Source organism: Zalophus californianus, chromosome 15 (genome assembly GCF_009762305.2).
Source record: "Zalophus californianus isolate mZalCal1 chromosome 15, mZalCal1.pri.v2, whole genome shotgun sequence".
Classification (NCBI taxonomy): domain Eukaryota; kingdom Metazoa; phylum Chordata; class Mammalia; order Carnivora; family Otariidae; genus Zalophus; species Zalophus californianus.
Window position 1 is genome coordinate 33,234,701 of NC_045609.1, and position 17,150 is coordinate 33,251,850.

The 17,150-nt window shown below is 38.3% G+C and overlaps 1 protein-coding gene and 1 non-coding gene across 11 annotated transcripts in view; both read right to left on the reverse strand.

Moving 5' to 3' along the window:
- Positions 1-17,150, reverse strand: part of MICU1 (mitochondrial calcium uptake 1) — a 240,699-nt gene that overhangs the window by 17,912 nt on the left and 205,637 nt on the right. For all 10 annotated transcript variants that reach the window (XM_027596470.1, XM_027596471.2, XM_027596474.1 and 7 more), the window contains one exon: positions 11,490-11,598. In XM_027596470.1, the coding sequence (XP_027452271.1) occupies positions 11,490-11,598 (109 nt within the window). The remainder of the gene's footprint in view (positions 1-11,489; positions 11,599-17,150) is intronic.
- Positions 4,969-5,072, reverse strand: LOC113923967. Its single transcript, XR_003520475.1, has one exon. It is a non-coding gene; the product is annotated as a U6 spliceosomal RNA (small nuclear RNA).

A 17,150-nucleotide genomic window follows, 5' to 3' on the forward strand; every position in this document is an offset into this window, starting at 1 on the left:
TTAGCTCTGTAAGTTGTTAAAAGACATTTTGGGGCAAATCAAGTTTGAGAACTATATGGCTCTCTTGGAGATTAATAATGCACATTAGCATATTAAAAAGTTGGCAGGAGTGGTGCTGCAGGAACAAATTCTGTATAACTGGGCATTTTCCAAACTTATTTAAACCATGGAACATTTTTTTTTTAAACCCACAGAACCATTAACATATTGCAGTAAATAGTGTTCTTCACAATGCTGTTTGGGAAATTCTGTGCTAAATTATATCTAAAGACAGGTCTGCAAGCTCTAAAACAGCCAAGGAAGAGACAGTGCCAGGGCCTCTAAAAGGTGCCAATTTCTGAAGGTCCTAACCTTTCTGGGAAAAAACGAAGACAGCCAGGACAGAGCAGAAGGAAGACAGAGGTACTCTGTCTCTATCCCTGCCCCACTCTTTCCCCACCCCTAGTATGGGGCAGAGGCTCCACTTTTAATCTTATGTCTAAATAGCTCTCATCACACCAAACTTGAACAGCTTGTATACTTCTCTTTCTCTCCTATTAGGCTGCGAGCTTCTTGAGGGTAGAACCCAGCACAGTACCTACGCTGCTGGCTGGACAAATGGACGAACCACCCTAAATCGGGTTTACATCATCAACTTCACGATGAAAGCGGCTGACATTTATTACACAGTTGCATGCTAGGCACAAGATTAATACCGTATGAGGTAGGCATCATGATCCTGACTTTAAAAACATAGAGACTAAATTCAGAAATGGCCCAAAGGAACTCAGCTAGTGAATGATGGAGCCAAGCTTAAAACCCAGACAATGGGACTTCAGAACCTGTGTTCTTAACCACTACACTTTCCCCTCTCCCTTCCAAGTTTCGCCTTAGCCGTAAAATCCCATGATTCTGCAGAGGGAGAATTCGGGTAGAACTCAAACCAGTGGAAAAATCCCTAGTAGGGCTGTCGGGATTAGGAAGGTTTGAAAGCAAAGGGGAAAGTGCAAAGAGAGGCTGCAGAGGACAGGCACCTCCGGCAGAGTGAGGGAACTTAGTGAGGACAGCTGAAAACACGCCAGTCTTTCCAGGCAAGTGCTAGTGTGTGAAGAGTTCACAGTACCGATATCACCCTTTGAAGCATGCAAGAAGGTGACATAACATCAGGCCTAAAAGATAGGGGTCACAGACGAACATCATGAATTAATGGCGTGAGTTTGTTCTCTGGGTCTACTGGGAAAGGCAAGGGTTTATTGGCTTGAGATCTGATGTCTTATTCAATCCATCAAAATGTTTATTCACTTATTCATTTATTGGTCAAATATTTATAAAGTGTTGACTGTATTCCAGGGACTGTCCTAGGTGTGGAGAATATATCTACAAACAAGACAAAAAAGCATGAGATAATAAACACATGAGAAAATACCGGGTAGTGACAAATGCTATGACACACAGGCTGATGCAGTGACTTCAGGATGGGAAGGTCTTTCTGAGGAAGTGATTTATATGAGACCCGAATTACAGGGGCCCAAATACACCGAGATCATGGGAAAGAGCACTTGAGGTGAAGGAACAGCTAGAACAAAGGTCTTCAGGTGGGAATGAACTTGGTATGTTTAGAATATAAACAAAGAAAGTGTGGTGTGGAGTGAACTGGGAGGAAAGTGGTATTTGCATACTCAGAGTACACAGGGCCATGATATATGGACCCCGTAAGCCTGGGAAGAGAGAAGACAAGGGCTTTAGTAGGAGAGATGCAGAAATGGAGTTAGATGCAGGGTGTATTTTAGAAGTAGACACAAGGATTTATTGAAGAAATGAATGTGCGAGTGAGAGAACAAGAAATCAAGGCTAATGTCTACTTTTTTCGAGCTCCTGGATAGGTGGTATATAACTCAGTAAGTTACTGAGGGCCTACCATATACAAAAAATTATAGTTAGTGGTCTCTGCTCTGCCCGATTAGCTACATTTGTGGAAATTAAAGCCCTTGTCCATAATTTATGGATAGGAATTGATGACAATAGTGAAGGCAAAGGGTTTTAGGTTAATGTGTCTTTTTAAACAAATTAGAAGAACTATAGACAATATAGTTAGTTTTTTAATAATTTATATTGAGTAGTTAGGGAAGGCCTCTCTGAAGAAGTGACATTTGAAATGAGACTTGAAAGACAAATAGAAGTTAGCCAGGTAAATAGAAAATCAGGTTTCTAGAAAAATTTAAGGTTTTAAACAGACAATACAAGTATTCTCAAGGTAATTTAAATTCACTCTCCCCCCGCCCTCCCATTTTAGTATTACTTGGTGGACTACTTATGGGTGATATTTAGTTCTTGGTTGCTATGGTGGGTTGAACGGTGGTCCCCTAAAATATATGTCTATATCTTAACCCCTAGAACTTGTGAATGTGACTATGTTTGGAAGAAGGGTCTTTGCAGATGTAATTAAATTAAAGATCTTGAGATGAGATCTGGGCTAAGGATTACCCAGGCAGACCCTAAATCCAATGACAAGTGTCTTTTTAAGAGATACAGAGAAGAAAGACATGGGGAGAAGGAGGGGCAGGCCATGTAAAGACAGAAGCAGTGACTGGAGTTCTGCAGCCATGAGCCAAGGAATGACTAGAGCCACGAGAAGCTGGAAGAGGTAAGGATTCCCACCCCCTGGGGTTCAGAGGGAGCATAGCCCTGCCAACATCTTGATTTCAGATTTGTGACCTTCATAACTGCGAGAGAATAAATTTCTATTTTTTTTAAATCACCATGTGTGTGGTAATTTGTTATGGCAGCCCTAGGAAATGAATACACTTGGCTTCTCCCTGCTGCTTAGTATGAATCTAGGCCAGCTTCCCCTAGATATCTAGCATTTTACACCCAGGGAATCCAAAGTTACACAGATAAAACAAACCAAGAAGTCAAAACAAATGCTAAATATCATATATCTCAAAGCCAAACATATATTTGGGTGTCAGATGTGACTGTGTAATTTTTAACACTGCCTCTGTTAGCAAGGATAATGAGGCATGGATTATATGGAGACTAAACATCCCAGGAAATGGCCTGAAGTCATTTGAAAGAAACAGTCTTTTTTTTTTTTTTTAACCACTAGGTTGCACTTTCCTTTGCCACTACTACCCTTAATCATTCTATTTTACGCACCCTATAATTTTGTCTATTTATTTATTTTTTTAAAGATTTTATTTATTTATTTGACAGAGAGAGACACAGCGAGAGAGGGAACACAAGCAGGGGGAGTGGGAGAGGAAGAAGCAGGCTTCCTGCTGAGCAGGGAGCCCGATGCGGGGCTCGATCCCAGGACCCTGGGATCATGACCCAAGCCGAAGGCAGACGCCTAACGACTGAGCCACCCAGGCGCCCCTGCACCCTATAATTTTAACATAGACAGTGATTCATCCAGGATAATTGTTCTTTAAAGCAATTCTACTGTCTTTAGTTGAGCTTTTCAAAAAGGTATGGAAATATAAAGAGGAGCTTATTAATTTTATTTTTACAATAAATGATGATTTTAAATCTTGTATCTTTGGAATTTCAGATGCTGTCAAATCCATTTTGTGAAACAGCAATAGAACCAAAGCTATTCTGGAGAAATAACCCTGTGATATTACACATACATACATAACCTCTATGATACCGTTAGTTTTTTTTCAAGGGATTCTACAAAGGTCAGAGGAGGTATTCTTTTAAATAAACAAATAAGCAAACAAGCAACTGTTCTTTAAAAAAACCTATGCGGATTAAGAAAATGAAGTAAAAGGCATCCAGTTTGGAAAGGAAGAAGTAAAATATTCTCTATTTGCAGGTGGCATCATTTTATATTAGAAAATCTTAAGGAATCTACTGAAAAGTGCAGAGAAAGCAAGATTGTGTTTATAAAACCTGTCAGTGCTTTGGAGAGATTTAAAACTTACACATTGCAGTACCCAACAGTGAAATAAAGACATTGTCAGATCAATCAAAAGCTAAGAGAATTCATTGCTAGCAGGTCTGTACCATAAGGAAAGACAAAAGAAGTTCTTCAGACTGATGAGAAATGATACCAGATAAAAATGTAGATACTCAGGAATAAGTGAAAAGCACTCAAAGTGGTAAATACAAGTAAATGGTAAATGTGGGTAAGTGTAAAAGATTATTTTTTTTCTCGTAATTTCTTAAAAAAAACTGTTGGAAGCAACTATCCTAATATTGTATTGTAGGGATTATAACATACAGAAGAAACACAAAGGACAACTATAGCATGAAACATAGGGTGACGGTAAATGGAGCTATTTGACTGCAAGCTTAAATTTCACTGGAAGTGGCACAATATTAACTTTAAGTGAACTGTGTAATGTTAGAATTTCTAGAGAAACCATTAAGATATGAAATGCAAAGAGATATACCTAAAAGGTCGCCAGGTCCAATGATATGTCTAGAGAGATGCACTTATCTAAAGACACAGATAGGTGGAACATAAAAGAATAGAAAAAGACATACTATGCAAATAGGAACCATAAAAAAGCTGGAGTAATTATACCACTATCAGATAAAGTAGATTTCAAGAAAAGGTATATTACTAAAGATAAAGGGGGAACATTTCTTTTTTTTTTCTTTATTCTTTTTTAAAGATTTATTTATTTATTTGACAGAGAGAGCACAAGCAGGGGGAGCAGCAGAGGGAGAGGGAGAAGCAGACTCCCCATGGAGCAGGGAGCCCAATGTGGGACGATCCCAGGACCCCAGGATCATGATCTGAGCGGAAGGCAGATGCTTAACTGACTGAGCCACCCGGGCGCCCCAAAGGGGGAACATCTCATAATGATAAAAGGGTCAATTCATCAGGAAAGTATAATAATCCTAATCAATAAATGTGTATGCACTTAATACCAGAGCTCAAAATTCATGAAGCAAAGACTGACATCACTTAAAGGAAAAACAGACAAATCCACACATCATATGTGGAGATTTTCTTTTTTCTTTTTCTTTCTTTTTTTTTTTTATGCTTCATGCTTCAAGAATTTGTATGTCATCCTTTGCAGGGGCCATGCTAATCTTCTCTGTATCAGTCCAATTTTAGTATCTGCGCTGCTGAAGCAAGCGTGACATGTGGAGATTTTGACATCCTTCTCTCACTAATTGATAGAGCAACTAGACAAAAAAGTCAGTAAGGACATAAAAGATCTGAACACTATCAACCACCTTGACCTGCATTTTTACAACACCATACTCAAAGGTGCAGAATATACATTTTTTTCAAGTGTATTGAAACATTCTTTAAAAAACTGACCATACGCTGAGCCATAAAACAAGTTTTTTTTTTTAAAGATTTTATTTATTTATTTGACAGAGAGAGACACAGCAAAAGAGGGGACACAAAGAGAGGGAAGGGAGAACCGGACTCCCTGCTGAGCAAGGAGCCCAATGTGGGACTCGATCCCAGGACCCTGAGATCATGACCTGAGCCGAAGGCAGACGCTTAACGACTGAGCCCCCCAGGTGCCCATCATAAGACAAGTTTCAATCAATTTTTAAGAACTGAAATTTTATAGAGTGTTCTCTACTATAGAATTAAATCAGAAATAAAAAACATGAATATACCTAGAAAAAACAAAATTTGGAAATTTAAAAACATACTTTTAAATAACACAAAGACAGTCTCTTCAATAAATGGTGCTGGGAAAATTGGACAGCTATATACAGAAGAGTGAAACTCGACCATTCTGATGTTAATCAGACACAAAGATAAACTCAAAATGGATGAAAGACCTCAATGTGAGACAGGAATCCATCAAAATCCTAGAGGAGAACATAGGCAGTAACCTTGACATCGGCCACAGCAACTTCTTTCAAGACATGTCCCCATAGGCAAGGGAAACAAAAGCGAAAATGAACTTTTGGGACTTAAGATAAAAAGATTCTGCAGAGCAAAGGAAACAGTCAACAAAACAAAGAGACAACCCACGGAATGGGAGAAGATTTTTGCAAATGACACTCCAGACAATGGGCTGATATCCAAGATCTATAAAGAACTTCTTAAACTCAACACTCAAAAAACAAATAATCAAGTCAAAAAATGGGCAGAAGACATGAACAGACACTTCTCAAAAGAAGACATACAAATGGCTAACAGACACATGAAAAAATGTTCATCATCATTAGCCATCAGGGAAATTCAAATCAAAACCACAATGAGATACTACCTTACACCAGTTAGAATGGCAAAAATTGGTAAGGCAAGAAACAACAAATGTTTAAGAGGTTGTGGAAAAAGGGGAACCCTCTTACACTGTTGGTGGGAATGCAAGTTGGTACAGCCACTTTGGAAAACAGTGTGGAGGTTCCTCAAAAAATTAAAAATAGAGCTACCCTATGACCCAGCAATTGCACTAATGGATATTTACCCCAAAGACACAGATGTAGTGAAAAGAAGGGCCATATGCACCCCAATGTTCATAGCAGCAATGTCCGCAACAGCCAAACTGTGGAAAGAGCCGAGATGCCCTTCAACAGATGAATGGATAAAGAAGTGGTCCATATATACAATGGAATACTACTCAGCCATCAGAAAGGATGAATACCCAACTTTTACATCAACATGGATGGGACTGGAGGAGATTATGCTAAGTGAAATAAGTCAAGCAGAGAAAGTCAATTATCATATGGTTTCACTTATTTGTGGAACATAAGGAATAGTATGGAGGACATTAGGAGAAGGAAGGGAAAAATGAAGCGGGGGTAATCGGAGGGAGAGATGAACCATGAGAGACGACGGACTCTGAGAAACAATCTGAGGGTTTTAGAGGGGATGGGGTGGGGGGATGGGTGAGTCTGGTGATGGGTATTAAAGAGGGCACATACTGAATGGAGCACTGGGTGTTATATGAAAAAAATAAATCATGGATCACTACATCAAAAACTAATGATGTACTGTATGGTGACTAACATAACATAATAAAATAAAAAACAATGAAAATGCAAAAATAAGTAAATAAATATTTCTAGCATATATTAAAAGAAAATAAAAAATAAAACAACAACAAAAAAAGAAAAAAAATAAATAACACATGGGTCACCTGAGGAAACACAGAGAAAATCAGGAAATATTTCAAACAGGATGATCAAAATACAACATATCAAAATTTGTGGGATATAGATAAAACCATGTTTTAGAAATAAATTTATAGCTTCAAAAGCTTATCTTGGAAAAGGTAGGTAAAGGGGGCCTGGGTGGCTCAGTCAGTTAAGCATCTGTCTGCTCAGGTCATGATTCTGGAGTCCCCGGATTGAGCCCTACATTGGGCTCTCTGCTTAGTGGGGAGTCTGCTTCTCCCTCTCCCTCTGCTTCTCCCCCTCCCCCCACCCGCTTGTGCTCTTTCCCTCTCAAATAAATAAAATCTTTAAAAAAAGAAAAGGTAGGTAAAGTTCCATCATAAGCTAGAAAAAGAAAAGCAAAGTAATGTATACTGCAAAGTCAAAAATTGGTTCTTTGAAAAAGTTTAACAAAATGGCCAAACCCCTAGATAGACTAAGTAAGAAAAAAAAACAAGATAGAAGCTGTAATTCACCAATGTTAGGGGAAAAGGGTGATTTCAGATTCTACAGATTCTAGATGGTGAAAAGATCATAATGGAATATTATGAGCAACTTTTTGTCAATAGATTCAGTAATTTAGATGAAATGGGAAAATTCCTAAAAAAACACAACTTATCAAAATTCACACAAGATAAAACACAAACTCTGAATACCTATGTATTTATCAAAAAAACTAAATTACCAAAACTTTCCCACAAAGAAAACTGCAGGCCCAGAGAGTTATATTGGTGAATTCTATCAAAATATTCAGAAAGAAAGAACAGTAATCTTACACAAACTCTTTCTGAAAATAAAGGAGAAAAATCTCCCTGATTCATTTTATGAGAACAGTATATTCTGATACAAAACCTGAAAAGATATTACAAAAAAGAAAATTACAGACCAATATCCCTTAATATTTAATAAAATGTTAGCAAATCAAATCTAGCAATATATAAAAAGCCTAATAATACATTATTACAAAGCTGGGTTTATTTCAGGACAATAAGGGATAATCCTATCCCTTAATATGGTAATCCATCATATTAACAAAATAAAAGAGAAAAGTCATATAATCACACACACACACACACACACACACACACACAAACATAGGGAAAGTATTTGACAAAACTCAATAGCCACTGATGATAAAAACCTTTTTTTAAATTAGGAAGGGAAAGGAATTTCCTTAATCTGATAATGAGCATCTACAGTCTAATATCCAACTCAACGATGAAATATCGAATGCTTTCCCCCTAAAATCTGGAAGAAGTCAAGGATCAAGGATGCCTTCTCTTACTACTTGCATTCAACATCATACTTGTGGTTGAAGCAAATGCAACAAGGCAAGAAAAAAGGCATAAATCTCAAAAAAGAAGAGGTGAAACTATCTCTGTTTGCAGGTGACAACTACTTACACAGAGAAACCTTATGGATCTATGAAAGAACTAGAAGAGTAAGTGAATTTAGCAAGATTGCAGAATACAAGATCAATATACAAAAATCAATTGTATTTTAGTAACAGCAGCAAATAACTAGAAAATGAAATAAAATTCCATTTATAATAGCATCAAAACCATAACATGCTTAAGCATAAATTTCTAAAAATACGTATACTTCTTAATTTAATTTTATTTATTTATTAGAGAGCGAGCGAGAGAGAAACAGCATGAGAGGGGAGAGAGTCAGAGGGAGAAGCAGGCTCCCCACTGAGCTGGGAGCCTGATGTGGGACTCGATCCCAGGACTCTGGGATCATGACCTGAGCCGAAGGCAGTCGCTTAACCAACTGAGCCACCCAGGCGCCCAAAATATGTATACTTAATACTACAAAACCACTGCTGAGAAAAATCTAAGAAGATATAAAAAAATGGATATAATATGCTCATGAATTGGAAGACTCAATATCACTAATAGGTCAATTCTCTCCAAATTAATATATAGTCAATGTTATTGTAATCACAATCCCACCTCTTTTTTTTAAAAAAGAGTTTATTTATTAGAGAGAGAGTGAGAGCGAGTGAGCATGAGTTGTGGGGGAGAGGCAGAGGGAGAGAGAGAAGCAGACTCCCTACTGAGCAAGAAGTCCAACATGGGCTTGATCCCAGGACCCTAAGATCATGGCCTGAGTTGAAGGCAGATGCTTAACCGACCGAGCCACCCAGGTACCCCAATCCCACCTCTTTTTTACATAGAAAGTGACAAGCTGATTCTAAAATTTATGTGGAAATACAAAGGACCTAAAATATCTAAAGCTATCTTGAAAAAGAAGAGTGAAGTTGAGAGATTTATAATACTTGACACTTCAAGACTTTCTATAAAGCTATGGTAATCAGACTGAGTATGCGTACAGACGTTACAGATACGTGTACCAGAATAGAGAGCTCAGAAACAGATCTACACTTAAAAGGTAATCTGATTTCTGATAAAGGTGCCAAAGCAAACCAATGGAGGGCTTTTTATACAAATGGTGCTGGTTCAACTGGATATCTATGTGGAACACTCTACTTCACACCATATATAGAAATTAATTTGAGATGGATCATATAAGAAATGTAAGAACTAAAGCCCTAAAGCTTATAGGAGAAAATATAGTAGACTATCTGCACAGTTTGGGGGTAGATAAAGGCTTTATTAGGACCAGAAAGTAATAATAAGAAATTAAAAATTCAATAAATTGGACTTTAATTAGACAAAATTAAAGAAAACCTCTGCAAATGAGGAAGATACCATTAAAGAAAGTGAATGGGCAAGTCACAGTCTAGAAAAATATTCACAATATATGTATCTGATAAAGGACTACTATCCTAGAATGTATCAAGAACTTCAACAAGTAAATAGTAAGTCAAGCAACCTAATAAAAATGGGCAAAAGACTTGAATAGACACTTCACCAAAGAAGATATCTGAATGACAAGAACACAAAAGAGCTGCTCAATAGCAGAAGTCATCAAGGAAATACAAAAGAAAAACATAATGAGGTGTCTTTATATACACTCCAGAATCCTGCCAACTGTGGACAAGAATGTGGAACAACATGAACTGTTGTCACTGCTGATGGGAATGTAAAAAGATATACTGTGAAAAAGGGACTGACAGTTTTTTATAAACTAAATACCTTCCTCTGGACCCAGCAATTCACTCCTAGTAACTTATTCAAGAGAAATGGCAATACATGTCCTCAAAAAGACTAACGGAGGAATATTCAGCTTTATTCAAGATAGCCAGTAACTGGAAACAGATAAGGTGACCAAATGAAGAACGGATAAACAAATTGTGGAGTATTCATACAACAAATTACTACTCAGAAAAGGAACAAACTATTCTACACATGACAACATGGATGGATCTCAAAAACACGCTGAGAGAAACTTTAAAAGATTATACACCGGATGATTCTATTTGTAAGAAGTTCTAGAACAAACAAAACTAATCTATGGTGGAAAAACACACAAATTAAGGTTGTCTCCGTGCAGGGAGGCAGAAACAGACTATGAAGGGGCACAAGGGAACTTTAAACAAATATTGAACTTCAGTTAGTATTCATGCTGAAGTATTTAGGCGTGTTTATGTCTACAACTTACTTTGAGTACATCAAAAAATAAGAGAGACTGATGGAGGGATGAACATATACACAGACGTATTATCTGAGAAATACAGAAAAATATTCAGGTGCATATATGGATGTTCTCTGAATAATTATTTCAACTGTTCTCAATGTTTGAAACTTTTCATAATAAAATGCTGGGGGAAAAATAATGTTTTTACTTTCCCTGTTCTCTCACATTGCCTGTACTAAGTCGCACTGAATTTGTAGGAAGTAAGCCAATAGGGGGTGCTGTTCTGAGCCATGATTTTATCTAAAAAACAAAGCAAAAAACCAGGTAACACAAGAAATGAAGCCAAACTACTGCTTCCCACCAAAGAATGAATTGAAATGCATACTGACTTTAGCTGCACATTAAATGTCATGACTCTGGCTCCAATGAGAGAAGTTCCAAAGTTTCTAAAGAACTGCCTTGCCTTCGCCTGGGTGGTTCAGTCATTAAGCGTTTGCCTTTGGCTCAGGTCATGATCTCAGGGTCCTGGGATGGAGCCCCGCATGGGACTCCCTGCTCCGCGGGAAGCCTGCTTCTCTCTCTCCCACTCCCCCTGCTTGTATACCCCTCTGTCGCTGTCCCCTCTCTCTGTCAAATAAATAAATAAAATCTTAAAAAAAAAAAAAAGAACTGCCTTGCCTTGACCACAGCCTTTGGCACAAGAAAATAATTTTGCTAAACTTGGTCTCTCAGGGTGAAATGCAAGGCTCATGCAATGGCAACAAAATGAAACAAATCAAAAACAATGTCAAGAAAAACTCACATATTACTGTTGAGGGTAGTCACCTAATAGATTACAGATTCAATGTTCATACCCTCAAGAAAACATTTTTGGGTCTCATTACCTTTATCAAGAGATGCCCCGGCCATATGGTAAAAGCTTAATGCAGTGTCCACATCATTAATATTCTTTAGGAAAGTAAAGAAGTTCTCCACTTCCTGAAATGTCAGACCCTGAAAGAACAGAGACAGCAAGATAAGGCAGGAACCTGTAACAAAAAGCAGCACAAAATACAGAGAAGTAGGCAGTTATTCATGTCTATAAATCAGAAATTTATGCTATGTTTAGAACAGAAACTGAATAAATTCATCAAGGAATGCCAAATTTGTATAAAACAAGGGAACACAACTCTAGAATTTTACCCTGAGAAAGGTAAGCTGGCTAATTGCTTTCCCCTCCCGTGTAAAAATCTGACATGAAGCTGTTTACAGTGATGGCAGGATATCTTTAATAAAAATATTTCTTTAAAAAAAATTTTTTTTACAGATTTTATTTATTTATTTGACAGAGAGAGAGACACAGCAAGAGAGGGAACACAAGTAGGGGCAGAGGGAGAGGGAGAAGCAGGCTTCCCGCTGAACAGGGAGCCCAATGTGGGGCTCGATCCCGGGACCCTGGGATCATGACCTGAGCCAAAGGCAGATGCTTAACGACTGAGCCACCCAGGTGCCCCTAATAAAAATATTTCTAATTGTGCCCTCCAATTAGTCACAGTATCTATTATGATATTTCCTAAACGAGCATTCAGCTTCTTGATCTGTTATGTGTTATACATCTTAACAAACTGGACTGGAGTCAGGACTTCCATTTTAATAATCTACCCTTAGGCCAGCTAAATTTTTTGAGGCTTAAGCTAATTAAAAAATCACCAAGTCAGTGAGACAGGGGAATGGTTTGAGAAGTTAGCAGAACCTAAGCACTTGGGAAGCTGTTCATTATGTCAATCTAAAAGCTACTAACGAAGCAATTTGCCACTTAACTTTAATTGGATGAAATTCCCTGAGTGAAGAGACTCTTTTCCAAAGCTGCTCCTATGATTTGCTGATTTCTGATCTGACTTTCTCTGATGGCTCAAGAGAGACTAGTTGTGTAACTAGGGGCAAAGGAGTTTCCTTACGGGGTAGATTTGTCCTATTTGACTATTTCCCACTTGTCTCACATCACGCTGTGATGGAAATGAATACAATTTCTAAGAAAGTGTGTAACACTGGGGAGAAGCTGAGGTGAATGACTTAATGAAGCATCAGGTCCTTAACACTGCCGATGTTGACTGGCCTCTACTGAGTGTTGCCCCTCTTCCAATTTCCATTTCCCCAAACTAGGGAGCCCTGGAATCCACATGGGGAAACTTCAATACGGACAATATATAGTTCTTTCCTGGTACTCTCCAAACTGGGTCAGTGGTATCTTTCTCATTTAATCAATCAAACTAAGAGCTAAAATACTGTATGTATGATTATGTCACACGATCTTTTATAATTTTCCCTAGAATAATAGAAGTTAAAAAACTTTTTATTATGGAATTTTATGATGACCATATAGAAAGTTGCATAAAACATAAATGTACGACAAACTGCTGCAAAATGAACACCCATAGAACCTCCACTGAGCTCAAGGAACAGACTATTTTCAGCATCCCTTAAGTCTTTGTCTCTCCCCTCAACATATTCCATCTCAGTCATAATCCCTTTTACCCAGTGTTAATCACTATTCTGACTTTTAGTGGATTCATTTCCTTCCTTGCCTTTAAAAAATTGTGTTACTGGGGCGCCTGGGTGGCTCAGTCGTTAAGCGTCTGCCTTCGGCTCAGGTCGTGATCCCAAGGTCCTGGGATCGAGCCTCACATCGGGCTCCCTGCTCCGCGGGGAAGCCTGCTTCTCCCTCTCCGACTCCCCCTGCTCATGTTCCCTCTCTTGATATGTCTCTCTCTGTCAAGTAAGTAAATAAAATCTTAAAAAAAAAAAATTGTGTTACTATCGGGGCACCCTGGTGGCTCAGTGGGTTAAGCATCTGCCTTCGGCTCAGGTCATGATCCTAGTGTCCTGGGATCGCGCCCTGCATCGCGCTCCCTGCTCAGCAGGGAGCCTGCTTCTCCCTCTGCTGCTCGCCCTGCTTGTGCTCTTTCTCTCTGTCAAATAAATAAATAAAATCTTTAAAAAATAAAAATATTAAAATAGCGTTGTTACTATCTGTTTATGCAGCTTCAAACAGAAACAGTTCAATTATGCTTGTTTTGAACTTTATAAATGGAATCATGCAGTATGCATTCTATTATATATGGCTTCTCTTTTTAGTATTTGTCTATGCTTTGTATTCTGTAGTTAGCTCATTTTTATTGCTATTAGTATTCTGTTGTGTGAATACACCACAATTTTTTTATCTATTCTATTTGGGCTGTTTCCAGTTTTTGGCAATTATGCACAGTGGTATTTAGGTATGCATTCAAACATTTATGGACTATCTACTATGTACCAAGTTCCGTAATTTTTGTCAGTGAACTGGAAGGCTTATAGAAAATAATTTTTCCCTAACTTGAGGCTATTCTCTTGGCTTTGACTTATTAGAGCATCCAGATATAGGACTTATTCCTTATATGAATGCCTTAGTATGCTATCTAATGTAAACGCTAGGCTAGAATCAACCTTTGAGAGGAGAATTCTACTGGACCAGAAGTACAGGCTCTACAATATCACCGGCTTGTGGATGGATACACTAACACCATCTTCTCTTCCCTTCCATCAAAAGACATGCAGTGGTTGAAACAACCTAGGGTCCACTGATGGATGAATGTATAAACAAAATGGAATATGATTCACCCTTTATTTTATTTTTTTTAAAGATTTTTATTTATTTTTTATTTATTTGACAGAGAGAGACACAGTGAGAGAGGGAACACAAGCAGGGGGAGTGGGAGAGGGAGAAGCAGGCCCTCTGCCAAGCAGGGAGCCCGATGTGGGGCTCGATCCCAGGACCCTGGGATCATGACCTGAGCCGAAGGCAGACGCTTAACGACTGAGCCACCCAGGCACCCCATGATTCACTCTTTTAAAAGGAAGGAAATTCTGACATAAGCTACAATATGGATGAACCTTGAAGACATTATGCCAAGTGAAACTAGCCAGTTACAAAAGGTAAAATACTATATGATTCCACTTATATGAGGTACCTAGGTTATTTAAGTTTATAGAGACAGAAAGCAGAATGGTGGTTGCCAGGGCTGGAGGGGGAAGGAGGAATGGGGACTTTTTTTTTTTTTTTAAATAAGCTCTATGCCCAGCATGGTTAAGTGTCTGCCTTCAGCTCTGAGATCCAGAATTGCATGCTCTAATAACTGAGCCAGCCAGGTGCCCCAGGAATTGTTGTTTAACGGGTACAGAGTTTCAGTTTGGGAAAATGGATGGTGGTGATGGTTGTACACAGGATGAATGTACTTAATGCCACTGAACTCTACATTTAAAAATGGTTAACACAAAGTTCCTAAAACAAAGCACATGGTACAGGAAATGTTACCCACTCTGATAAACAAGCTCTAATGTTTGCTAGTAAATTTATGGTGAAACATCAAATACAATAGGCCAGAGTACTCATGCTGAGAATTATTTCAGGACAGAGAGAAAATCTGAATTGAAAGGCTATTCATTTGATGACTCAGAAAAACAATGGGATACAAATTACATTAATGCCATTATTAAATTGAAATATGTAACATTTTACCTTTTATTATATAGATACAATAAAAATATTTATTGAGCACTTACTAACAACTCAGCACTATGCTAGGAACAGTGAGGGAAATAAAATTGCTTTGGACATGGGCCTTGGACATTTTATAGAGCTTACAATTTAGATAGGTCTCCTTAAAGAAAAGATGCCAGTCACAAAATTATTATTCTTATTCCTTCGTAACTACCTTAGTAAAAAAATCCAGAGGGGTTTTTAGCAAGAAAGTTATAATAAGACTATAACATGAGGTCTGTGGCTGGAAAGTGAAAGGATGTGCTTTCTGCAAGTGGAGGTGTTCAGACTGGAATACTGCACAGCCATGGGCAGGTGACCTGACCTGCAGAACAGTAGTCAAAAGGCAATAATCTTTCCTTAAGCATGGTGTCAAAGGGAATTTCTTGACACACTACGGGGAAGTGGAAGAAGGAAGAGTTATTTTATCCTGTGACCAACTGTTCAACAAACTGGTTTTCTAGCTACCTTGGGAAAGATGGACTTATATGAAACTGGTCTCTGGGCTCTAGGTGACTAACAAAAGAAGATAAAGTTAATATAGTTTGTGGACAGTAGAAACACTTTTTTTTTTAAGATTTTATTTATTCATTCGAGATACAGAGAGAGAGAGAGAGAGAGAGCATGAGCAGGGGGAGAAGCAGAGGGAGAGGAAGAAGCAGGTTCCCTGCTGAGCCAGGAGCCGGACATGGGGCTCAATCCCAGGACCCTGGGATCGTGACCTGAGCTGAAGGCAGACACTTAACCATCTGAGCCACCCAGGTGCCCCAAGAAACACTTCTTTATGTTTATTAAAACATGAAACTAACATTAGGAATTTGTTAAACAAGCAAATAGAATTGTCTTTTTTTATTAAGATTTTATTTATTTATTTGAGAGAGAGGGAGAGCATGAGCAGGGAGAGGGACAGAGGGAGAGGGAGAGGGAGAGGGAGAAGTAGACTCCCTACTGAGCAGGGAGACTGTCGGATGCAGGGCTCAATTCCAGGACCCCAGGATCATGACCTGGGCCAAGGCAGATGCCTAATCGACTGAGCCACCCAGGTGCCCCTAGAATTGTCTTTCCAAACTAAAAGTAATTGATAAAATGTTTAGAAGAAAACATAAAAAATCTTAACCTCGAGTAAGACAAAATTTCTTAGATATGACACCAAAAGCACAATCCATAAAAGAAAAAAACTGATAAATTAAATTTCATCAAAATTAAAACGTTTTGTGCTTCAAAATACTGAGAGAACAGGGGCACCTGGGTGGCTCAGTCAGTTAAGCTGCTGACTCTTGATTTCCGCTCAGGTCATGATCTCGGGGTCCTGGGATGGAACCCCACGTTGGACTCTGTACTCAGCGGGGAGTCTGCTTCAGGATTCTCTCTCTCCCTCTGCCCCCCCCTTGCTTGTTTTCGCTCTCTAAAATAAATAAATTAATCTTAAAAAAAAAAAAACAAGAGAACAGACAAAACACAGACTGGGAGAAATATTTAAAAATCATATATCTGATAAAGGATTTGTATCCAGAACTATGTAAAGAACTCTTACAACTCAATAATGAGAAAAAAAAACCCCACTATTTTAAAAAGTATCTGAATAGACGTTTCACCAAACAAGATACATGAAGGGCTAATAAGTTCATGAAACAATGCTCAGGATCATCAGTCATTAGGGAAATGCAAATTCAAACCACAATGAGAAACCACTACATACCTATTAGAATGAATGTAATCAAAAAGACAGACAATAACAAGTTTTAATAAAGATGTGGAGAAACTGGAACTCTCATACACTGCTGTGGAAATGTAACCTTGTACAACCACTTTGGAAAACAGTTTGGTGCTTTCGTTAAAAAGTTAAACTCAATTTTTCCACACAACCCAGCCATTCTACTCCTAGCAGTTTTCCTAAGAGGAATGAAAAGATAGGTCCACATAAAGACCTGTATGCAAATGTTCATAGAAGTATTATTTATAATGGCCAAACACTAGAAACAACTCAAAT